At 38.2% G+C, this 26417-nt stretch overlaps 1 protein-coding gene across 2 annotated transcripts; it reads right to left on the bottom strand.

The window, feature by feature from the left end:
- Window positions 1-882: 882 nt before the first annotated feature.
- On the bottom strand, window positions 883-24943 carry Hsph1 (heat shock protein family H (Hsp110) member 1). 2 transcript variants are annotated; one of them, XM_048341556.1, is made up of 18 exons: window positions 24437-24942; window positions 21991-22048; window positions 20153-20293; window positions 19211-19333; window positions 17560-17659; window positions 15783-15916; window positions 15118-15362; window positions 14281-14509; window positions 12398-12504; window positions 12039-12172; window positions 10021-10229; window positions 8134-8265; window positions 5125-5262; window positions 3905-4030; window positions 3141-3248; window positions 2922-3041; window positions 2555-2716; window positions 883-1781 (listed from the first exon to the last, which is right to left on the bottom strand). In XM_048341556.1, exons 1-18 carry the CDS (start codon window positions 24541-24543, stop codon window positions 1575-1577), a joined length of 2580 nt encoding a protein of 859 aa, XP_048197513.1. In that variant the 5' UTR covers window positions 24544-24942; the 3' UTR covers window positions 883-1574. The 2 variants fall into 2 exon arrangements, with proteins under 2 accessions (XP_048197513.1, XP_048197514.1); XM_048341557.1 differs by lacking the exon at window positions 8134-8265 and having other exon boundaries at window positions 24437-24943.
- Between the last annotated feature and the right edge of the window lie 1474 nt (window positions 24944-26417).

Genomic DNA, 26417 nt, shown 5'->3' with positions numbered 1-26417 from the left:
TCAGATATACAAAGAGCCAGATACCTGGTTTGTAGGTATAGGCTTTAAACTATGGATTATTTCAGCTGGGGACTGTTTTCGCAGCTGCTACTAAAGTATCCTAAGTTCCTATGCACCTCGTGGGTGACAGTACAAGGTTACCTATGTGAAGTTTCTGGCACATAGTGGCTAGTCTGTAATAGAGTGGCTACAGAGATTTTCTCCACCCCTCTAGGAAACTCAAGGGGCACTGAAGCAACAGTTAGACTCTTGCTGGCAGCACAGTCATCTAACAACCCAAGGATGCATGTCCTCTTACCATCCTATCCCTACAATGGTACTTTCAATAGTGCTCTTAGAAGATCATCATCATGGGTGAGAATGTTGAAAGGGATGACACTGACCAAGATACATTGTATTCATAAACTGCTTTGTTAAAGGGCAACTCCTTTGTTCAACTACTTAAAAAAAGAGAAAAACTTCAAAAACACCTAAGTTTACCAGTGGTATGATCAGCTGAAGTATCTTGAAGTATATCTTTATCACAGAATTTACCCCAACTATGACGTTATAGTACTGGGATGTACTTCCTGATAATTCCCCTGGAATAGTATTTATAACACACAATACACACCCCACACCCACACAAATATGCCCACCACTATGGAAACGACTACAAAGATAAGCAATGTTGGGAGACGTTAATTTTTTTCTTGGTATCTCAAGTTATATCTACTTTGTATTTAACATAGTTTGAAATGCAGTAAGGCTATACAACCACTTTCTAAATGGAAGTGATTTTCATTTAGAAAAGTGATTTTCACACTAAATAACTTCATTTCTGCTACAATAATTGACTCCTCTTCCCCAGTCCCATCTTTCAATCAATGTGAATACCAACAGTTTAGAAATGACACCATAGGATGAACTTTATTTTAAAGCTCATGAAGTTCGCACAATCAGTTACAACAGGATCACTGTTTATTCCATGTCACATCTTCACATGACAATGTGCTTATGGTATAATGAGATAATTTTAGTTTTGTCTGCATGCTGCTAACACGTTTCACTAGCTGTTGTTTCACTCACTGAAATTTTAATATGAAAGCAAAATCATTCTATTGGACAGAATTAATTTTTGAAAGCCCTTATGAAACCAGACTTAGCACTGTTGATAAACATCCTCACCCACACACATGCTGAAATGGAGAGCAAAATGCAAGAAAACTACCTTGGCAAGAACAAATGTTTAAAAGATTTTAACCATAACCTTCTTGAACAAGCAGTACAGTTTGTTTCCAAAAACAAAAGTGAATTAATTCATCCTCAGTGATGCAAATGGTGATACTGCACAGAAGCTCAGTATGGATTCACAATTCCACAGGAATCTGAAAGTTACCAAGGCAATCTTCCTTTTTTTTTTTTTTAATCATAAAGGCTACAGACTTAAGCTTTGTTTAGTTCCCATATAGTACACAAAATTTCTAGACATCCTTAAAAAAGAAAATATAAATAGTCTCAGTCTGTTATGTAGAATCACATACTATGGCAAAAAATATTTCATTGATTGGAGGAGTAGGCCAGCTTAATGTCATCTAGTCCAAGTCCATATTAACAGAGCTCTTCTCATTGGGGTAACATTCGCCGTTCTGGTGTGGAGGTTCAGCACCAAAATTATTTTTGCCTTCTAAATCATCATCCTTTTTGTCCACGTTTGGGCCATTTGGAGTTCTTTCTAGTTTAGGTGATTCGATTTTTGGTTTGGGTTGAGTTACAACAGGTTCACAAGTATTATACAATTCCTAAGAAAACAGAATAACTCAGGTCTATTAGTTTATTTGCAAATACTGCCTCACTGTTTTTCTACTAACTCTCATCATACATCAATGAGAAAATGCCATTTCTTCATTGCCCCAAAGCACAGAAGCCTGATCAAAATTCTTTCAGGATTCAGACTTGGTTAGTATTTATAAATAGTGTTGTAGTTGTCCTCACTATGATTCCAATATTACAATACAAAGAAAATGATTAGAGACAGAGAAAAATTGGTTTGAGACTAAATCTTAAAACTCTGCTTTCCCTTGGCCTTCATTCACTATGTTGAACATTATCTGAGACAAAGAGCCCAGCCTTATTTTCTTCTCATATGTGCAAAAAAGCCTTTCCCAATAAAAAATAATCACCTGGGTGCTCTAAACCTTTTACACCCTATGGGAATTTTTCCCCATTTGACACATGACCTTCACACTTGTGTGTGGCTGAATTCCCCTCTGTGAGAACGTGAGTTAGTTCATAGGGGCAGGTACTTTGTTTTTACACAAAGTATGTATTCTCTAGATCAACCATATTATATTGCTGGGCTGAATAAGCAGACATCTAAACTTACAAGGGAGGCCTTCTGTGTTTTGCAATATAATAATGAACTAATAAGCAAGTCTTAATAAGTGAATAAGCAGGTCAAGTCTTAATAAGGATGAGGTAAGATTTATGGGGAAAAGAGCTACATATAAGGCAGTCTCAAATAATTTTTGTTGAACTCATGAAAGTCAATACAGTAGCCAAAAATATCACTCACCTTGATTTTTGCTTTTATTTCATAAGAACGTACAACTGGATCCTGATCAAGACTCTTTTTAGCCTGAGCATTCATTACATTATTCATCCACTCCATCACTTCATTGACAGACTTTTCAACCTTTTTCATTTCAGATTCATCAATGTGGTTGTATTTCTCATCCTAAATAGAAAAAAAAAAATAAAACCAATAGTTATTAGTCAAGTTTACTAGTTCACCCAACTTTCCATAAAGTTTAAATGTAAATGTGGTGTCAAATACCAAAACTTCTTTGCTTAAGAATTTCTTTCTGTTCACAATAAAAACTTTTGAACCAAAATGTTAGCTATTAAAACTAGGCTGACTCCTTACTGTGCACACAACTTACCTTGCTTCTGAAGTCAGCTGCAATCTTGGCATAGTGCTGTAGCCTCTGTCCCAGTTCTTCAAACATTTTGGGCCGTTCCTCAGCTTCTTGAAATCGGACTTTAATGGGTGTGCCAATTTTCTAAAATCAGATGTAGTGAATTAATATTTGTTACAATTATGTTTTAAGCGTCTACAATTTAAAAGTACAGTACCACTCTTTACAAAGAGAAGAGCCTACCATTAACTCTTCCAATTTGTCAACATATGCTTGCTTAGCCTGGTCCTCTCCTTCTTCATAGAGCCAGTCTTCAGTCTCTGTGAGGAGCTTCAAGAAGTTTTGATGTTCCTATACAGCAAACAGAACAAAATTAGTAGCAATCTTTCTTCAGTAGTTATTATAACAAAACAAAGAAGCATCCTTGAAGTAGCTAATCTTGCCCAGGAAGGTACTGATCAAGCTGGAAAATTTTCTTTACTGAAAATTCCAACACTCTCCTAATTAGTTCTATAGAGTCTTTAATATAGGGACTGACCTCTGGACCTTTGTGGCTTCTCTGTCCTGTTACATGGAGACATTTCAGTGTTTGTAGTAAACTGCTCCTGACTTACAATATTTTATCCAGTTCCAAATAATCATAATAGTGGAAAGTTTTGGTTATGGATTAGAAGTTATGTTCCTTTCTTATGTACATCTCAATTATACCAAAAGGGCAGATACTCAGGTTGACAACCCACTAACTAAACACGTGAAAAAAGTCACACACATGTCAGAGTAGGGGTTAGAATACACCATATTACAAGACAGCCCAAGGATCTCCAGATTAGCACAACTCCTAACTTGAGTTTAAATGAGCTATAACTTCATTCTTGGCTTTGTTTATGCGATTTCTCCCCAACTATCATGTGTTCACAAAAATATCAAGTTAAATAATGTAGAAAAGGCATGCACACCAAGTTTTATTAAACATTTATGATGCTCTGAATAAGAGCTTTAAGTCATACCTGCTCACATATAAATTTTTCATATGGTCCACACAGCTTGTCCCTAAACTCATACACATACTCCTCCACAGCATTTTTAGCATCATTTCTCTCTTTTTCCAATTTATCCTGCATTATCATCTTCCCCTGTTAGGAAACAGAAAATGTTACTTCCAAAAGCAAACCTAATTTCCACTAGACTTGAATTTTTAAAAAAGACAATGATGATATAAAAAAATTTAAGTGTTGTTCCAATTTCTAGTTCATAATTTTATAGAGCTATTCCTTCAATAAATACACAGGTGAAAGTTGTTTCATCTTTTCATTATAAATAACATACTTTATATTTGGGGTTTAATATTAAACAATTAAAAAAAAACAGCTGGGGCTGGGAATGTGGCTGAGCAACAGAGTGCTTGCCAAGCATGCATGAAGCCCTGGGTTTGAATCCTCAGCACCACATAAGCAAAAAAAAAAGCCAGAAGTGGTGCTGTGGCTCAAATGGTAGAGTGCTAGCCTTGAACAAAAAAAAAAGGAAGCGCAGGAACAGCGCCCAGGTCGTGGCTCAAGTTCCAGGACTGGCAAAAACAAAACAAACAAACAAAACCCAGCTGAGTGCTGGTGACTCATGCCTATAAGGCTAAGCCTGAGATATTCATGGTGGGAGATGGAGTCTTGCACTCTTCTGCCCTGGCCTGAGTTCAGTCCCCAGTACCAGAACAAAAATTAATAATCAATTACTTTATTTTCCTAGAAACTAAAAAGAAGTACAATAGGAATTTCTATGTGTGCTGGTACTGGGGCTTTGAACTCAGGGCCTCATATTCTTGTTCAGTGTAGTGCTCTAACCACTTGAGCCATTCCTGTGCTTCTGGCTTTTGCTGATTAACTAGAGTTAAGACTCTCAAAGATTTGCCTACCTAGATTGGTTCTGACCTTTGATTCGCAAGGATCATGAGCAGCTAGGATTATAGGAATCGGTCACAAGTACCCAGCTTTTCATAGGAACAGTTTGGGTTTCCTAGATTCCACTGTGCTCTACTCAGACATACTGTCACAATTTCTTTATAAGAACTTGGGTTAATTTTATACCAAGCTGAACCATCTACAGCACAGACTTCTCATACATATGCAAAAACTGATAAAACTTACTAGGGTATGAGGAAGAATTACAGTCATTTTATGTATTAGAAATGTCAGAACTAAATATACTTCAAAATAAAAATACTTAAAATACTTACCTCTGTCTCAATATACATGTTAAGCAGGTCTTTCCCTAACTGCCAGACCAAGTTGGCTTCAACAGGTAGCTCAACATTCACCACCTTTATTTTGGGTTTTTTAGCTTCTGGAGGCTGGTCAACTTTCTTTTCATTTGCCTTGGGAAGGAAGATTTAAAGAAAAAACAAGGGGAAAATTGTCAATCCATGAGAAACAAAGTTATCTATCATACTTACTGATTATGTAAAACAAAAATAAATCCCTAAATCAAGATAGAATCATATAAGGTCTCCTAATTCCCCACTGTCCATTTTAAATTAGGGCTGCAATAAAACCTCAAGTGTCTTATCTTCCTTCATCAATCCACCAGCACATTTTTCTCTTCTGATACTGAACCTAGTATTCTTTTCTGCTTATGCGTTTCCTCACAGGCAGGCCTTCATTTTCTAACTCCACTAGGCATCTTGTGAATCCCAAGTCAAAATTCCATATTCAACACCTTTAGTCTAAAATCTGAAAGCAAACTTAAAAAACTTCAACACTAAAGATGTAAGGATTTACTCAATCCTTAACACACACACACACACACACACACACACACTCCTGTATTAGCTATTAGCCCCACAGTAACTATTAAAAATTCCTACTAAACTTGGGAGACTGAGTATTTGTGTGTACAAATATAATGTTTCTACTACCTGCCTTTGGATCTTACCATTTCTTACATGTAAGTTTTGCAAAGTGAAAAGAAATAAAAGATGGGTGGGCCTGGTGGCAGATGCTTATACCCAGCACTTGGGCGGACTATGAGTTCAAGGCCACACTGGATTACATAGCCAGCCTATGCTACATAAAACCCGGTCTCCAAAAAAGACATAATTTCTTAAGGTAGTAATGAGAAAACTCAAAAATGCTCTAAAATCTGAAATACACGATGTTTACAACACAAGTGGAAAATTCCACAGCTGAATCCATGGGATAGGTCAGAGTCAAAATACAAGCACATTACAGAGATTACCTCCAGGCTATGTATAGAAAGGGTACACAAATGATTTAGTGTTTAGACTTGCTTCCCATTCCCAACATACTTTATGATGTATATGGAAATACTCCAATTAAAAACGTACAAAATCAAAACATTTCTGGTCCCAAGTTTGATGAATGAAGGATATTCCAAGTGTAGTTTACTGTAGGCTTTTCAAAATATGTAAATACAGGGCTAAAGAATTTCCTACAGCCATTAATTTTCTAAACCTTTTCTGTATTTCCCCTTCTTCAAGTTCCTGGCATATTTCCTAGCACAAATGACAACAATTGAGGAGACTGAGCTGTATGACAGATTAGATGGTAATAACACAGTGTATAATAACACGTATTCTGACTATGATGTCAAAATGGTACATCACTGCCATGGGCAATTTGAGTTATAAAGGATATAACAATTCTAGACACTTTACTCAAGAAACAAAGACTACAGAAGCTCAACAATTTGACTTAAATTACACACTAGACTGCTTCCCAAACTTGTTTTTCTGCTTTAAGCAGGAATCACAACTACATCCTAAGTGCAACATGCTATGCTATATCACTGGAGATCACCTAGTCAACTAGCCTCTAGTCCCCATGTCTCCTTCCTCTTTCCTAGGCTACTGTGTAAGAATCCTGCAATGGAGAGTGCATGTTCTGAAGGCATGATCCACAGGAAAGAAAGACGCATCAGGTGACACTTAGCAAGACACAAGAATGCAACAGATACTTGAACAAAAAGAATGATGGACAGGAGAGAATAGAAGAGGTGACACTAATCAAAACACACTGCACTCATAAACTGACATGATAAACTGAAACATCTTTGTACAACTATTTAAAGATAATTAAAAATTAATTAAAAAGGGATGATGATATGCATCCTGATAAAGCACTACAAAATTAAACAATACGCCACAAAATGGTATTTTGACATGGAATGAATGAGGATCCCTCCAAAAGTTAAAGAGCTGAGCCTAGCAGTCCTACCTGTAACTACGAACACGAGCTTCTACCCAGTATCAAGCTCTAGACAGTTACTAGGACTATCAGCCAAGCTGATAACCCTAAACTTACAAGGGGGTTAATGCTGAAATGAAGTGCCTATTCTTCTAAATAACTACCACAACCACATAATTCCTATTAGCAGGAAAAAGAGAAGAGAGATCTCAGAAATCAATCAGGACTCACAGTTCATATTAAGAGCTCCAAAGGATTTTAAACAAGACATTGGCAAATTAAAACCTGCAAGTCTTATGTAGTAGTGTAAAATTCACTCTGTAATATGCTTTTTATGGTAAAGAGCCCCATCTTCAGATGTGAGTGAAAACCAAAGTACCAAGGGCAGGTTAGTAATCTCAAACAACTTGAAGAGAGAGAACATTCAGAAAATGCAGAATGATCTGCAGGAATAATGGATAATGGGAACCTCTCAATATCCATCTGGCCATGAGCTTTAAAGATCTGATTGGACTCTGATTTGTCAAGAGATACTATACCACAATTTTATTTAGCTTCCAATATCTGCTATGAGAGCAAGACAACGGAACAATTACTTTGAAACACCACATGGTGATCATAATTAATTTACTTAAATATGACAGGTGACTTGAAAGGAGAAAAAGTTTACTGAACTCCTATAGCCCATGTATTTATCGTCTAACTAGTTCAAGTGGTACCAGAATGTGTCTATTTCTGCCTCTGGCATTAGCAGGTATCTCTGCCCTTTAGAAGACAACAAATGCTTTTGCATTAGGTTCTTGTTACTCATATGGCATTTAATCAAGAGGCACTTTCAGGTCAAGAGCAAGGTATGCAATTTCCTTTTGGATGAGCTTGAGTATCTCAAACTGGTTTTAGTTGAGTAACACATTGAAAATGAACAACAAAAAATTCTACATAGGATAAAATCACTTGGAGCTTGCTCTTGCATCTATAGATTTAATACCACTAACGATATGTTGCAACATTGTCCAACGGAATGAACTGGAAGAGTCACTCACTTTGTCAGCATCTGGGATTTTGTTTTCTTCTGAGGGAAGTTCAGGTGAAGGGGGAGACTGTGAGGTTTGTTGACCATCAGTTTGTACCTGGGGTTGAGTTCCAGCCTCACTGCTGTCTTGCTGGATATTTTTCTGAAATGAAAGCCCAGGCACAAAGGATGTAGAAAGCAGGTGTACTTTTATGAATTTAAAAAAGTTATAGGGCACCAAAGACAGTACTCAGTTTCTGAAATCTTAATAGGTGGGCAGAAAAGAGACTGGACTATAAACAAAATGAACACTAAACACTTGAAAAAAACCTAGACCTCTTAAACCTGTGAGAAATCCTGTGAAGGAGAGCAGTTAATGTGGTTAAATGATACAAGTAGGCATGTGGTTGATGTAACAATCAGGAGCAACCTTTAAGAAACTTTCCCCAAACAGGAATAGGCTACTATCCCAGAAGCAAACCAGAATTCCAAACCCTAGTTTCGCCAGCAGTCATTATTATGACTATCAACCTCATCTCCATAGTGATTTACTGAACAGTTATAAAAAATGGCCAACTTCCAGATGCTCTGGAATTTATCACGCTAGTTTATAGATATTTGAGCAGTTCTCTGTCCATTTTCATTTTGTAATTCAGCTATTTATACCTAAAAGCTCTCAGGATAAAGAATAAATGGTACATGTTAACAATGCTGATGGGAAATCAAGTTAAGAAAGGGAAAGAAGTCTGGTGTCAGTGGCTCATACCTATCATCCTAGTTATTTTTTTTTATAAATTTAAAGTTATAGAGTACCAAAGACAGTACACTCAATTTGGGAGAATACTGGGAAGGCAGAGATCTGAACCATCCCATTTGAGTCCAGCTCATAAGACCCCTAACTCATGTAATAGGTAGGCACTGTAGCACATTCTTGCTATCCCAGTTATGGGAGGTCCTAAACTAAGGAAGAGAGTAGCTCCAGGCCAACCCAGACAAAAAAGTTTATAAGACCCATCTCAACAAAAAAAAGATGGGTATGGTGGTGCATACCTGTTATCCCAGCTACTGTGGGAAGTGTAAACAGGAAGATCACAGTCTAGGCCAGCCAAAGCCAAAAGCAAGAACCTATCTCAAGAGGACTGGAGGTGTGGCTCAAGAGGTAGAATGCTTAAACAAGTGTGAAGCCCTAGGTTCAAAGCCCAATACTGCCAAAAATAAAAGGGAAAGAAAATAAACCCTACCAAATGGCTTTCTTCATCTTGTTTTTAGTAGCTCACAGTCCCAGTAAATCAGTGTTTGCCATGATCTGTTCCCATCCTTGGGAGAAGGTTAAGCCTTAAGTTAACCAACTACTCTTTGTCCATCCCTAGGCTATTCATATTTTTCTTTCAAAGCTTCAGACAAGTGGACTGAGAAGGCATTACTGATATCCAAGAGGAATTGAGACTAAGAAGTATACAACACTAGCCATTTAACTCATTGCTGTGACGTTTCTAGATGAAAATAAAACCAAGGGTCAGAATGCTAATAGTTTCAGTGTGGTTAACAGTGATACTACACTGACTCACCTTAACTAAAACACTGAACTGCCTATCTCTTCATTTAAGCAACATCTGATTACACTCCTGAAATAACCTAAAGTTGTAATTAGGCCATACAATTTACAAAATTAATCAGGCTTAGAAAAACAAGTTTTTATCTTTCCTGCCAAGAGCAAAAAGTTTTTACCTCCTCTAATTAAATCATATTAGTTAAATTCAGTAACATAGACCTCAATCACAATACATTAAACTCCTGTATATTGCTATTAACTGGCAAGAACTACTACCACTGCACAAAACTTGATAAAAAATTATCCTCTGGCTTAGAAATCAAGACAACTCTACATATTGATACCAAGACTAATCCCCTAACTTACATCAGTATCTGAGTTTTCTGGTGGTCTCTGATTTGGACCCTCCATGTCTGCATCAACAGAAGATACTTCACTGTCTTCTGCTGGGACTTTCTCCACCATGGATGCTGTGGAGATGGTAAAAATGCCATGGGTGTTGACTCGCACTTTGACTTTGACTTTAGATTTTTCTCCATCTTTTTGTGCAGAAACATTCTGAACTATGAAGCGGCCTGGAACAGAAAAAAAACTGAGTTTTAAGAGTTGGTTCCAAATGTCTGTAAAGACAAATAAGAAAATATAATAAAGCTTGCTAGTAGTACTGCAAGACTTTCCTATTTCTGACCAGCATAATGTCCATTAGTGGATATTATAAATGTAACTCAATTATAGAGTATACTTATACACATGCACTGAATTTACAGTTCACTGGGATTAGTCTTAGTATGTTGTAAAAGCCTTCAAAAACCAAAGTACTTTTGTGACTACTATGCATTAGATAGAACTGGGCATAATATCTGATAGAAAGCAATCTCTGCCTCTTCCGCTTGTTTCTCCAGATGGATGAACACACAAATTGATGTGGAAATCTGTTACCAAGTCTTAAGCATTTGATATCCATATACTGAATTTTAATACTATATAGTCTTTTAAGGAGTATTATTTTTCTGACTAGATAACCAAAACATTTTCCATTATGTTTTAAACAGAGAAGGTAAGTCAAAATTTTATCAATGCTTGACACTATTAATAGCAACAGAATGGTTCCACAGTGTTACTAAATAATACTGCAAATAGTAATACTTGAATCTTGACTGTGTGATGTGCTACATGTTACTTAGGATGTCCATGCTTCTGCACTCTTTATAATGATCACACACCACAGAAAAAAAAGAGTTAAGAGTAGCTTATCTCCACCACTATCCAAAAGCACTATGAATTTATTATGTGCAAAGTACTATGAGACTTAACAGCCTCGTATTTAAGATGCTGTCTACATAAACACACAGTAAGTTACAGATTTAATTTACCCGGTCAGTTAAAGATCTTGATCTTGAATTAGATCTTGATCACTTCTCAAACTACTAACTGAGGAAGTAATATACTAATGGTTATTTTCTATATAATGAGGAACTGCTACAAAGAACTCAAATCTACCAAAATCTTACGATTTTTTCATTTAGTAACTTCTCAAGACTACTTTCCTACATTAACTTTATGATAAATGTTAAAGGAAAAGGATAGAGAAAAAAAAAGAAAAGGAAAAGAAGAAAAGAAAAGGCAAGACTGGCACATCTAGCCTGGGGGAGAGAGGGAAAGAAAGATGTGGGAGGGAGGGAGAAGAGAGAGAATGAATTACTATTAGTAAAAGTGGATGGAAAATGTTATATCAAAATGTCCAAGTTTTTCCTTGAGGAAAATGTACAATTCAAAGGTACATCTGTGAAGCATTTTCACAGTAGTTTGAGCCAGGTTTTAATTTTAAGTAACATCTCACATAAAGACAGGTTAACATTAAAAGCAGCCAGGCCAGGCATTGGTGGCTCAGTCCTGTAATCCAAGCTAATCAGAAGGCTGAGATCTGAGGATTGAGAGGGTCAAAACCAGCCCAAGGCAGAAAAGTCCTTGAGAAGCTCATCTCCAATGAATTACAAAAAGTCAGATGTGGTACCTCACTCAAGTGTTAAAGCACTAGGACCTGAGCAAAAAGTTCAGGGACCAGGTTCCAAGTTAAAGCCCAAAATGAGCAGCAAACAACAGCAACAACAAAGAAAACAGATCATATCAAAACAGGAAAATAAGTGATCCCAAATATGTTATTTAGAAGTAACAGCAAAATCTGCAAGTCACTTAATCTATATAGGCCAGGGTAATCATTAATAAAATGAATGAGATTTCTATGTCACCACTGTTACAAATACACAGTGGCTTCTCAGGGAATTAGATTCTACTCAACATTGCTAAGAAAACTATTTTCAGTTTCTACAATGAATGCTAAGTTCTTAATTCAAAACCCCAAATACACTTAGCTAACTGCTTACCTATTTTTGCTTCTGGGTATGGAACTCCTTGAGGATCAGAATAGAAAGCTTCAAGCTCAAATGGTCCCCTTCTAAAGAAGGTGAGAACTTTGGAGAAAGGAGCAGGATGGTTTCGACTAAATACTTCATGAAAACTAGAGGAGAAAAGATATCCAATACAGATCAAGTACTTAATCTTTCTATACCCCACAAACAGAAAAGGAGCATTCTAAAATCATTATCAATTATCTCAACATTTACAATACCAAAACCAAAGAAATATTTTGATAGGTTTGGTAGTTGAAAAGTCTCAGGTAAGCATTTTACCATAAAAACTGATCTTTATAGTAAAGACAAGCAAGTAATTATCTCCTACATACCCTTCTGTGTCTTCTGAATCGTGGTTCCAGACCAGAGATATGGGAAAAGGAACTGCATCAGTGACAGAAAATTCTCTAACTTTGAATGCCGGAGAAAGAATGGCACACTTAAAAAAATACATAGATTACAAAGATTAGCACAAGCATTTAACTATTTTCCACTCATTCTTATAGTATAAATCAGTTCTAATGAGAGGGCAGATTTAAACTAAAATTTTATAAACTTTATAGCCTATGTCATCTCAAATATAAAGAATTTGCTGTGCCAGGTACTGGTGACTCATGCCTCTAACCCCAGCTACTCAGGAGGCTGAAATCTAAGGATCATGGTTTGAAGCCAGCCCAGTCAGGAAATGTCTGTGAGACTCTTACTTCCAAGTAACCACCAGAAAACTGGAAGTGGCACTGGGGTTCAAAGTCGTAAAGTACTAGCCTTGAGCAGAAAAAGCTCAGGGACAGCACGGGACAGCACCTAGGCACCTGAATTCAAGTCCCACATCAACAACAACAACAAAATCTGCCTAAATCCTACCACTAGTCACAAAGACAATAACATACATACAAAATCTTAAGACAATGATTTTTAATCAACAGTTTCACAGGCATGCATGAATGCATATGTACACCCCCCCATATATATATATGGACATCTATAAACACCTCTGTCCATATCACTTTTCAAATGTTGACCCTAAAAGGGTAAATCCCAAGTGCTTTTATTTCCAATTTGAATCAAAACCACTAGAAAATCCAAAATTGGGTCAGAAATCATTCTATAGATGAGAGAGAGTTCATATTTGGAACTGGCATATAAAAATTGCTAAATAGATCAGGAACTGGATAGATTCAACAAGAAAGGAAAATGTCAAATCATCTAATTAGTGGTATCATTCAAAACAAAGGCCCAAATTAAGAAATGATAAACTCTCAACATTATGTGAACTTGAAAGGATTTGTAAGGAGATATATTCCCTCATGAAGGAGAAAGAATTTAAAATTCCACAAAAGGACTACTAAAATATAGGAAGGGGACTAAAGGTAAAATTCCACAAAAGGACGACTACTAAAAAATAGGAAGGGGACTAAAGGAGGGGAACAAATGGAATAGGGAAGATAAACACAAGAACATTATATAATGAAAATGTTATAATCAATGATTTTTCTACACTATACACTAATTAAAAACCCCCACAGAACATGCTGGTACATGCTAATATGCTAGATAGCATTAGCAGGTACCATCTACATGATCTACCTTCCACAAGAATTAAAGGACAGTCACTCTTTAAGACCCTTGCTTATAAAATCTTGTTCCTAAAAGACTACAAATCAGATCAATGCAAACATGCAAATGTGAAACTTCAGTTAAAATTATTTCGACTTTACTTGATTATAACTTCCAATAAGTTCTAGAGTTCTGTTTTTGGGATATGCTTATCTGATGAGCAGGCTGGCTATCAACTTGGGGAAGGAGAAGCTGTTTTTTTAAAGCCATTTATTTGTTAACATTCATAATCCTTTTCTTCAAATCAATTCCGTCACTCTAGTAACACTCTGGTTCACTCCTTCATACATGCTGTACAGTAATTGACCCACCAGAGCTCATTAGTGCTCACTGGTGCTTCGTGGTTGGGTTTTCTGTGATCTCCTCAGAATCATGCCTAATGTAACATGTTTCAGGAACTTCGGCTTGATAGTCTTAATCTCCTATTTACTCTATCTTCAAGATTTCCTTCTCCCTTCCCCAATTATTTATTTGAGTAACCTGCTTTGTAATCCAATTAGCTAGGTGACAGCCCCCCACTTCTGTTAACCACCAGGATGACAAAGTGGAAGCTACTTAGGGGATATCCACCAAGAGAGAGCAAGCAGAGCAGAGGTACCTGGAGCGCACATCCTCTTGCTACTGCTTCATCAGCATTGAGTGTGGTGCTAACGTCTTTTCCAAAGAATTTGGCAATTTTTTCTTTCACAGCTGGAATTCTAGTTGTGCCACCAACTATCTCAACAGCACTGACATCTTCAACCTTGAGCTGAGCTTGTTCCATCAATGAATAAAGGGGTACTTCTATTTTTTGCAGGAGGTCAGCACAGAGTTCTTCAAATTGTGACCTTCGCAAATGAGACAAACACTTCGTAAGTCATTAGAATTAGTTGATAGCTATTATCCTCTCATCATATTTTTCTAAAGATAATTTAATGCTTAACTCAGTGAACTGTTTTTATCTTGCTCAGATACACTGGGATCTCACATAAGCAAGTTAGTTTTATACTTTCAAACTTTGTTTCTTATGAATGTATTTAAAAAGTGCAGAAAGGAGTTGGATGAGACAAATCAGTTCTTTGGGTATTACTAGATAAAATTGTTTCTACATTCAGACACCGCATTTTACCTCCCAAATGATGTACTGTGATACAAGATCTGATCCTTAATTATTTCCAGGCTTATTTGTATTTAACTTCAAAATATTCCTATGAAACAATTACTCAATTAGAGGCCCAGAAATATTAAAAAGTAAAATTGTATATTTACTTTTAAAGTCCTGGTCACAGAAGTGCCCCCAAGTTCTAACAGTGGTAAGCAGAGGTCTCTCCAGCCATAGGCAGGAAGCACACAGCCTTGCAATGTAATCCGAGACTCACCACACTGGCTTAAAACCGAAATCTGACTGTTTTCAGAGACAAGTTTCATTTACTTAAATGGCAGAACTCATACACACCTGTTCATCTTTCCAGAAACATCCTTATCATTCATAAAGCATTCTATGTTCAGTGGCAGGTCCGTGCTGTTAGAACTCATTAGTTTTTTCAACTTTTCACACTCCTGATAGAGACGAAGGAGGGCGCGAATTTTTGATTTTGCATCCAACTTGTACTTTGTTTTAAACTCTGCACAAAAATGTTCCACTAGCTTTTCATCGAAGTTCTTTCCTCCTAAAAATGGATCAAAAGCTGTTCCCAAAACCTAAATTAGTCAAAACAACAGAGAATCAGAAAATTTTTCCAATCACTCTTGTAATAAATCGTAGTAAAATTGAGTAGCTATTGCTACTCAAACAATGGAAGACTAATAGGTTCACAAGTTCTATTTAAAATAGTTAACACAAAATCCAAGTCGGTTAGAAGAATGTGATTAAAGAGTGTTAAATGGCTTAAGACATAATTCTAACTTTAATGACAACACAACCTTAAAATGTTTTTACTTTGCTAAAAAATCTGAGGAGCATTCTAAGACAGTCACACCAACTTCACACAGATCAATGTTAGCAACAACTCTTGGCAGCATCTTTACCTACAGCTCTTTATTAACAAGAATAGTAGTAGTCCAATTTTCACTAGGTTTAAGTCACAACAAACACTTCCTAGGGCCAATGTATGAGGTTACCTTCAGTTTTCCCTTGTTAAAAGCACAAGCAGACACTTGAAAAGCCGAGTGTCCCATGTCCACGAAGACCACTACCCGAGGCTTCTCATCTGGACTTGGAAGGTCCGGCTTATAAATCCCGTAATTCAATGCAACTACGAAATAAAAAAACTCACTTTGATTATTTGGCTCACATTTTCTTGGGAATTTCATTGTCACATACAATTACACATGCAGAAAAGTTGACTGTACTTGAGACAATAAAAGATAAACACACTGCTTTTATACCTGACTTTACACTGGCTTTTCTTGAATCAATTTATTCCTTTTTTTTTTTTTACTTTATAACAATGTTCTATCAGTTGTCAACATACCAAGAGATATAATAGACAAAACATGGTCACGAACTTGTAACACGGCTCATTATACAATGTTTATTATACAATATTTATTTTATATAGTATTTTTAAAATCACAACCTGCTACGACACCCCAAAATGAAAACTGTAACATATAACAATTACAGAACCCTTCTCTCTTCTCTCTTGCTTTTGTAAAGATTTAAGCCCTATCACATGCACTAGTGGCTTATACCTGTAATTCTAGCTACTCAAGTGGCTGAGATCTGGAGGATGGTGGTTTGAAAATAGCCCAGGCAGAAAAAATTCCAAGACTATCTCATCCCAGAATAACCAACAAAAAGGCAGAAACTGGTAGTATGGCTCAAGTGGTAAATAAAATACCAGCTGCACAAGTTCAATCACCCAGTATCACAAAAACAAAAACAAAACAAAACAAAAAACCTGGAAGTGGCATTGTGGCTCAAAGTGGAAGAGTGCTGGCCTTGAGCGAAAAAGCTCAGGGACAGTGCCCAAGCCATAAGTACAAGTCTCACAACCAACAAAACAAAAACAAACAAACTCTAAGCCTTAAAGAGTATCTTATTTTTATGAGCATCTCTAAACATACATAAATATGAACAAAAAAGCTAAGGCTGAGTTCAAGCCTAAAAATAAAGCAAAACAAAAAAACAATGGAAACATAATAGAAAAACATTTCAGAGTTAAGAACTGAGGTTCTCCTAATTTTCTGTTTACCTAGAACTCTAGAAGGAAAAAAACAAATGACTGCTTTACTCATCACAATATCACAGTACTTAACACATAGTACTTAACCTGATGAGTAGTATAGGCTAAAGTCACTATCAACTCCTAAGTACAATCCAGAAAATTTTTAAACAAAATGAACTTTGTAGCTAAGGTGGTTGTGATACTAAGAACTGCAGAATTTGGGCAAAAAACAATTTCTTAACCATAAGAGCACCATAAGGGAATAGTTAAACCCAATGCACTTCCTTTGAAGAATTAAAAAAAAATACGAATGAAAGATTTCTTAGTGAAAATAGATTCATAAATTTGACAAAGTATCATTTCTCAAAAAGAAGGACCTAACAGGTAAAATTTTTGTTTTCAAATCCACCAACCTTTTGCTAGATTTTATTTTTTGTGCTGGCATTGGGGCTTGAACTCAGAGCTTGAATGCTGTCCTTTTAGTTTTTTTGCTCAAGGATAGCAAGTTATACCTCCACTTCTGGCCTTTTCTGGTTAATTGCAAGTAAGAATCTCATAGTCTTTTATGCCTGGGATGGCTTAGAAATGTGTTCCCACATCTCAGCTCCCCAAGTAGTTAGGACTACAAAAGTGGGTCATCAGCCCTTGGCTATATTTCTACCTCCATATGAAGTGGTTAAGAACAACCAGTGAGGAAGCTCTACAGTTGTATTACAGTCACTTCTTACCAGCTGTCATGTCATTCATAAGTCTGAGACAATTTAGGCCAACAATCTGAGCAGCATCTAATACAGATCTCCTCTCAGCATCTGTGAAGAAGGAGGGGACCTATAATCAAACAAGAAAGAGAATTACTTGTGAATAATATCAACATACTTACAAATCACTTTTACTTAACTTGAGAGTAATACAGATTCTTCTACATATGCCCCTCCACCTCTGTATTACTGAATGCAGACATTGACAATGGGATACCTTGTAATCCAGCATGTCAACCAAGGTTTTAAAAATACTTTCTAGAAAAGCTTGTTGATTTTCATTAAGAGGAAGAAGAATCAAACAGCTCAAGGATAATGATTCTGAAGGCACTGACTTATAAATTAGGCTTCTAGGTGAGGTCATTCTGACTTCTAACAAGTTAAGAAGACAGAAGTATCAAAACATTGGCAAAGAAACTTAATGTCAAAGTAAGAGAAAACTTTGTAGAGTAACTTTAAATTTTTATTTATTTTTTGCCAGTCCGAGGGCTTGGACTCAGGGCATGGGCACTGTCCCTGAGCTTGTTTTGCTCAAGGCTAGCATTCTACACTTTAGTGCCATTGCCGTTTTTTTCTATGTATGTGGTACCAAGGAATAGAACCCAGGACTTTGTGCATACTAGGCAAGCAATCCACCACTAGGCCAAACTCCTGCCTGACTTTAAAATTTTAAAAAGTATTTGTAGACTTTTCCAGGAGACAAGTCAAGACAAAACTGGGTCTCTGATCCTCTTTCAAATCACAACATCTTTTTCATTAACTTTTTCTTAAAAGTTATATTGAAGGGGAAGGGGAGCAGAGAAGGAAGCAAGAGGAAAAATGGGAGGAAATACCCAATGACCAGTGATTAGTTATTCAATTTTACAGAACATATCAGTATTATCTATGCAAACAGCAGAAAAAAACTCGGCGTCTTCCAAGGCTCTTGGGAAACATCAGCCCTTGTTCCTTTACTCTTTTTTATCCTAGGAGGTGCTGCCATCAAGGCTTCTGAGTGGTATGAGCAGCCACACAACTTCCCCATCAACACAGAACCGTGCTGGAGTTGGGGCCTTGAGACAATCCTAGTGCACAGCATAACCACACCTCTTCCAAATGACCCAGTCATTTAAGATAGTAGAATTTATAAATATCCATTTGATATGAAAATAAAAACATGACATTTGTTTATGTCAAGCCCTCTTTGACAATTTCCCTAGCAGTTTTCCACAGAGAGAACACAATAGTAAAAACCTAAGAGGTTTCACCACTCATAGGCTACATTTAAAAACTCCTGAAACACCAATTCTCACCTGAGGGTAAATACCTCCACCAGTGAAAAGCTTACATGTTAAGTAAACCAGCTGTATAATTACAACACTTATTACAGGTGCAACCAGTCAATCTATATTCCAAAAAGTTCCACAGGAGATTTTTACCTCTAGTCAAGAACCTGCAACAGCTTCTGGCTAAAAATATCACTCAAACTGCTCTAAATCTCTGGAACTAATATTATTAGTACAGTTTAAGACAATTTTGATTTATGGTAAGAAAACAGCTTATACACATGCAATACTTTGTACTGCCAGAGTAATATAAAGAAGGCAGATTAAAGCACACTACATTGCTCAGTTCTACTTACTGAAATGACACAATCTGTTACTGGCTTCTTGAGATTGTTCTCAGCCGTTTCCTTTAATTTAGTCAATAACATGGCAGTTATCTGCTCCACACTAAAGAGATGCTCTTCATCCAAGTACATCACCTACAATAAGGGAAAAAAGGTTTTAAGAACCGAAATACTTTGTAAGCTAAATGGTAATTGGAACTTCCAACTATAAGTACATAATTTCCTCCACAAAATCTTGCTAGGACAGACATCTCTCTACTCAAGCGGTCAATCAAAACACAATAGAAGGCAGTAAGTCTCCACTGCCAAGAGAAACACGGGAATGAGTATTACTGTGTGCTGATCACAAGACCAGAATGCCTGTGGCAGTTAGTGGAAGCTTTCTCATTGTTACCATACAACTGCTCTCCACACAACTCCAAATGGGTTGTCTTGGAACATATATTGGTTTCAGTAAAGAACACTATTTAGATTTTATAGACACTATCAAACAAACCTCAATTTTAAAATTGCCAGAAAGCTGGGAAAGAAATTAAGTTACAGTAGTATACATTAGTTGGGACATTTTCAGACATATATAGTCTGTATTTACTGTACCTTAAAAGGAGCTGAGAGGGAGGAGGAACTAGTCTAATTAAGAGATTTCAGTTAGCCAGGTACAGTGGTATATACCTGTAATCCCAGCTACATATGAGAAAATTGTGGTTTAACCCCCAAAAGTTAACAAATAAGACCCTATCTGAAGAGTGATTAAAAGCAAAAGGGCTGTAGTGTGGCTCAAGTAAAACATAACTAGTTTGGCCAGTGTAAGGCACTAAGTTCAAACCCAGTATTATCCCCTAACCTGCTAAAAACCAGAACATTTTCAGTTAAATATTTACTAAGATGTGGTCTTTTTCAGAGATGAAGTAAATAGTATTCCATTAGAACCCACATTTGGCTCAAGTATATTACCTTTATTCCAACGCCTCCATTTTTCAGTGGAACCAAATCATAACTTAAGTTTTCCTTTTCCTTTTGAATGAAAGGGTCATTGAATGTTCGGCCATGAAATCTCTTAAAGTTTGACACAGTATTGTTTGCATGAGTAACTTGCTGCAAGAGAAGTTTTGAGACTTAAGTGTTCTCAAATTTCATCATCACTGGCAATTTTACAGAGGGTCATATGTACAATTCAACTCTACCGAAACCTTCCCTCGAGGCCCTCAATTTCCCATCAATAAACAGATCTTATTTCTACTTAATTCTTCCTCTATGGAAGATGTCAGAAGGAAAACAGTGAAAGAAGACAGGCAACAGTATTATCACAGACTTTAAAGCAGTTCTCAAGTTCCTCATACTAAATTCAAAGATAAGGAGACTGCCCTAAAACTAAAGAAAAAAAAAACACAAATAAAAATTTTAAAAAAACTTTAAAAAATATAAATAAAAGTAAGCTGGGTCACCAGACTCACGCCTGTAACCCTAGCTCCTTAGGAAGGTGAGATCTGAGGACTGTGGTTCAAAGGCTCAGAGAAGAAAGTCTCTGAAATTCTTATCTCCAATTAACCACCAAAAAGCCAGAAATGGAGCTGTGGCTTAAGTGGTAGAAAGCTACCCTTGAATGAGAAAGCTCAAGGACAGCACCCAGGCCCTGAGTTCAAGCCCCAGGACTGGCACATATACATGAAAAAAAAAAAAAAAGCTGACTTCTAAAGTTACTAAAACCTGAAAATACCACAACAGCTTACTATTTCTTTTTATTTCATTAACTGTAACATCGCTTGTCAATACCAGTAATTCAAACAAAGTATTCCTCATGATTTTAAAAACTGAGATGAAGTTTGTCTAGCTGTCTTCAAACCAACTCATTCCCCCAACATAACCATAAAAAAAATTACAACAGAAATTTAGGCCTCAGCTATCAATATCCAACACAAGCACTTTAGGAGAGCTATTGATCCACTCAAAGTCACTTTCCTTTCCAAGCTAGTCATTTTGATTGTGTGTTTTCTTCTTTGGTCCCCTACCCCTTCCCTTGTCATATATCTCTTCTAACCTTGCTAGTTATAATATTAGAATATAGTTCTGGCCTTTTTTTTCCCCCCTGTTTATGTGGTAATGAGGAATCTAAGGCAGGGCTTTTGGTAGGCAAGCAGTCTACCAATATGCCACATTCCCAACCCTTTATTTCTTTTTAACATTATTATTTTCTATATGGAAAAACTTTCATTTTCTTTCTTAAAAGTTTCCCACAAAAAGTATTTCATGTTTCTTCTTTTCTTAATCCCCAAAGGATTTACACCAGTGTTCTACAACAGAATTACAATGTGAACCATAAATAAGATCTATATATTAACGGTAGACAAACTAAAAACAGATGACATTCTATAGAATAGTTTGCTTTCTTGGTTCTAATCTTACAGCATTTGTCTGGACAAAAGTCATGCTAGGCCCACTTCAGTTAGTAAATAACCTGAAAGCTTTTGAACATAGAACCTCTTAGAAGTTCCTTCTATAAAAGCAATCTTAAATGAATACCATGAGAAACTGAACGTGGAAAAACTCCAAGTCTTGTTATAATTTTTAAAAATTGGATCTAAAAATTAAAAGTTGGTAGAGCAGAAAGAAATGAAGTAGACTTTTGAGGGGATAAGAGATAAAGAGGAATGGGAAAATTACCATTTGAGGGTTGATAAATGTTCTATTTACATTTTTAAAACTCAAAATTAGCTAAGCTTAGGTATTTCACACTCTGGTATATTTCTGGAGATTTTCCTTTTTAAACCTTAACAGAGTTCTAGAGAACATACCTGGTTTTTGGCTGCCACTCCAATGGTTCGGTTTTTTGATCCAAATGAGATGACTGATCTAAAAGAAATTTAAGCTACATGTTTCAAAAATGTTAAAAACTGACAATATAAACTTTTTAAGTGGAAAAATTCTTATAAAAATTTCTTAAAGGAACAAAAGGACAAGTTAGCACCATTTGGAAGCTTACAGCTTTCATCAGGTATCCATCTAGAGACACTTAAACCCTCCCAAGATCCAATCTAGGTACCAAGTCCTATCATCCCCAAAAAACTGTTCCTGATTCAAGGGGCATTTTCCTATACCTCAGGTACTGGTATAATCTGCCAGGTCTCCAATTATGAGAAAGTGAACACGAATTCTGCAAATACTGTGAATACTTAAAGGATATTTATTATTAAACTTGGCACTACACATATGACTAACACAAAATATGGTATAACTTACCTCTCTCATCTACCAACTCTCTACTGATCTAAATGTCACTGCCACATCTACTTTTGTTCTGATATGCCATCTGCTCTTTAGAATTCAAGGTTTGGGGTAAACCCAAGCAAAGGGATCTAAGTTATGTCTCTGGAGTATGCTTTAGAGTTTGCTTCTCCCCAGCACAGAAGAGAAAATCAAGTAAAAATGATACAGGACAAGTCACAGCAGAACGGAATATAAATGCTGAGGGAAAAGAGTGAATAATCAGTTACATTAATCTGCACTGACAGATGAAAAGTGACTTGTAACTGTGAGACAGCTTTCTGAGTAATGGAAATGGAAATGCATAGTAACAGTAGAGGGATCCAGCAAGTCTTCTGAGGAGGAGGTAGTGATTAAGGTTTAGATTGGAGCAGTAATCCAATTGTGCATTACTAATCCAAATCGAATCTAATTTTGTTTTACTCCTACATAGGCCCAGGAGATGAGTAAATGGGAATATACGGAGGACATTTAAATCTGCTGTAATAGAAACATTCTTTCTAGAACTAGAAAATGGAAGGAGGTGCTAAACAGCATCCTAAAAGCCAAAGAGAAGTTAGATCTGTAAGATACAGGCTATAAATAGTATCTGAAGCTCAGATCAACTAATCGTTGCACAATGGGCCTACTCATTTTCCAAGTGGGACAATCAAATTAATTGGAACACGCAAGAATTAAGAGCCAATGCACCTATCAAACATGTTGTGACTTGATACTACCCCCGGCTTAAATCTTTCAGAGCCAAACCTAAAGGCTTTAGTTGCACACCCTGGTCACCATTCCACGTAAGACAATCTTCTGCCTACCCTCCTCTAAACAGCTTTTCTTCCTTTAATTGGAGCAAAGACAACAGAGAGGTTAACTGCACCTAGAGAGGAAAGGCTTAAAATACTGTCATTTTTCTTACTAACCTCTAATTACAGTTTTTAATATTACCAAAGAACAGATCATGGTGGATTTGCAAAGAGGTATATGCATGGGTTGCTCAGGGAATAGTAATTACTAGCAGTCAATGTTTTCTTTTTTCTGATTTTCCTATTCACTTTCACAAATGTTCATCTAAGTAATTACATAATACCCATTCACCTTTGGGGTCATTTTACATTTGTCATCTTGAGCTCTGTGCAGTTGAAAAATAATTAGCTCCTAATTTCCTTGAAAAATAAGCAAATGTTTTAATCAGTGCACGTTTGTGCATATTCTGTTCAGAAAACAACCCTCTCTTTACAAGTTGCTTTTTAAAGTGTTTGCCCCTTCCAGCTGTAGAATAAATACATTTCATCAATGACAACATCCTTCTGGAGGAGTTGTGGCACAAGAGTGTCATTTCTATTGTCTCTCCAAAACTGCCAAATTAAGAAATAAAAACTTAGGTCCAACGTTCTTCACAAATGGCTCCTAGAGTTAATTTAAAAGTGCGGAGGGGGGGGAGGGCATGTTTACTTCTGAAAATGATTCTGGACACGATGGTCAACAACGTTAAGAGAGGCAAGAACATGGTTCCTTTTTCTTAGGAAGTCTGTCTGTGGTCGCTAACAACAGTCCGCCGGCTCCCTGCACAAGCAGAAGCACCCAGGCTCTAGAAGCTTCCAGTCATTTGGAGATTCACAATGCGGAAGAAAAAAAAAAAAAAAAAAGACTCAGCAGCCCAGGCTCCCCGGCGCGCAAAGATGAGCACGGAAGGAGGGGGTCCCGGGGGCGGCTCTTTCCAGCTCCCAAGAGCCGGGTGGGGGACGCCTAGGCGGCCGCGGAAGGAAGCGACTGCAGCCCATCCCCGAGTCAGCCTTGCCCCGAGTGCCCGCCCGGCCCCGTACCCGCGCCCCCGACAGACCCTCCCCATCCGCGGCTGCTAACCCCCACCCGCCGCCGCCCCGCCGTGCTCAGTGGCCAGCCCGCGGCTCTCGGTGGGGGGGGGGGGGGGGTTCCCACGATCTCCAAGTCCTGACACCACCTCCCATACATATGAATAGTACATACGGGGTGCAGCGGTCGCTGAACTCGTTGGCGACGGTCTCGATGCCCCCGGCCCGCGCCACGGCGATGTAGCAGCTCTGCGAGCCCACGTCCAAGCCCACCACCGACATGGCCGGCTCGCCGTCCTCCTCCGGCTAGGGTCTGGCTGTGCGTGTTCCCGGCTCGGCGGCCGCCTCTGGTCCCAGCCCGGCTCCGGCTCTCGGGGTCCCGCCGCTCTGCTGTCACTCGGGCGGGCGCGCGGGCACCCGGCGGCGCCGGCTCCACGGAGTAGAGTGGCGACTGGCAGGGGAGAACGGCCCCGGGAGGACGCGGCGTTCGGCGCCGGGTGGCTCTGTGGCTCGCGCTGACCGCCACGCAAGGTTCCGCTCGCTCGCTCGCACGGGAGCGCAGGTACCAGCGTTCCGCCACAGACCTAGGAAGGGGAGGTCCTTATCCGCCGGCCTTATGTAGTGCACTGATCAGAACTTTCCAGAATCTGCGGCATTTACTCACCGGCGCCTCCACTGGCCCCTCCACGTGCCACTTCCGCTTCCTGCTTCTGGAGCCTTCTCGAAAGGTGCTGCCCAATGGGTGGATGGTTCCCCCCCTCCCAACTCGCTACGCAAGGCCCCTGTTGCCATGGTAGCGGGACAACCGCTCCAACGCCATTGGCTAAAAAGCCCGGCTGACCCTCCCTGCCCTGTCCCCGCCCTGCACCGGAACTGTCCTCTTTAAACAGCAGAGGATACAGAAACTGGAAAATTCGCTACCTTTAAAATTCGCTACTGAGAGGTGGCGTCCGACCCTTTCCCTAAAAGGAGGCTGATCTGGAGGAGAGAGAACATACATTTCAGAGGCCTGCCCCCTCCTCCTCTGCCCCCCTCCGGAGGGGAAGGCTGACCCAGCAATCTGGAGAGCATGCTGGGAAACGTAGTCCGTCCGGGAGACGTGGACGCCTTGCATACCGGGCTATGTAGTCAAAATGGAGCGAGAGACGTGAGAGCTTTGCATGCTGGAATATGTAGTCCCAACCTGCCCGCCAGACCGCAATGCCTGCTGGGCTCAGGCTTTGTCTTGTAAGCTCCCAGAAAAAGGCCCAGGCCGGCCCCGGGTTTTGTCTGTTTTATTGCTTGGTTTGTTCGTTTTGTGTGCGCTCCTGTTATCTACATTGCCCCCGCTACTGAGGCATTCTGACTGTTCTAAAAGAAAATGATTTCTAATTGCGATCTAATTTGGAAGGCTGCTTGTGGTGTCACGTTCTGCTTTTGTTTGGTGTGTCTGCACAAAGACGACCCTGCTGTTCCAATCCTGCCATTCCTAGCCATGAATTAGTGTTTTTTTACTTCTCTGGTCGAACACAGCTGTGGTGGCTTGGCGTGGAAAGTGTTCAGTGGAGAGACAAGCAGAGGAAGGAAAATGGAACTGGGCTGCTGGTATTACCAAGTCTTTTATATCTTTTTTTTTTTTTAATCTTTTTATTATGTTAGCCTGAGATCACTGTTTACCTTCACCCCTAGAAATGAGAACAGTTCCAATAGTGTTAATGAATAAATGTAATTGGATGAGTTGTCATACAGAGTTAGGAAAATGGCACTCAATGAAAAGCATGGCAGTCCTCCTTCAACAAGACTTAAATGTAAGGCAAATCCAAAGCCCAGGTTTATACCATACATTAATTGTATATGCTTCTTCATGATCGTTTGACTTGCTTCTTAGACAAATTACTTAATCTACCTCGTTTAATTCATGTTTACAATGGACATAATAGTAGCTATCTCCAGTTTGTTGTATTCTTAAATTGGAAAATATGGTTATAATGATTTTGTTGTTGCTGCTGTTGTTGTTATACAGTCCCCAAACAACCTTTTAGGTTTTCCGTGTGAAATCTTTTATAAAAATCCATGAAATTGGTATGGTGGCTCATTCCTGTAATCCTAGCTACTTGGAAGGCAGAGATTGCAGTTCAGGAGAGTAAAAAGTTTGAGACTCCATCTCAACCAAGGCC

Source organism: Perognathus longimembris, chromosome 3, assembly GCF_023159225.1.
Source record: "Perognathus longimembris pacificus isolate PPM17 chromosome 3, ASM2315922v1, whole genome shotgun sequence".
NCBI lineage: Eukaryota > Metazoa > Chordata > Mammalia > Rodentia > Heteromyidae > Perognathus > Perognathus longimembris.
Note: the sequence above shows the minus strand (reverse complement) of the source record. Positions and strands in the feature narration are given on the sequence as shown.

Excerpts from the sequence above, each read along its gene's own strand:
- Hsph1 (XM_048341556.1), bottom strand. The coding sequence starts at position 24,543 with ATGTCGGTGGTGGGCTTGGACGTGGGCTCGCAGAGCTGCTACATCGCC. Across the intron at positions 15,917-17,559 it reads TATGAATGACATGACAGCTG|TTGCATTGAATTACGGGATT; the intron begins GTAAGAAGTGAC and ends TTTATTTCGTAG. Across the intron at positions 2,717-2,921 it reads CAGCTGACTTCAGAAGCAAG|GATGAGAAATACAACCACAT; the intron begins GTAAGTTGTGTG and ends TTTTCTATTTAG.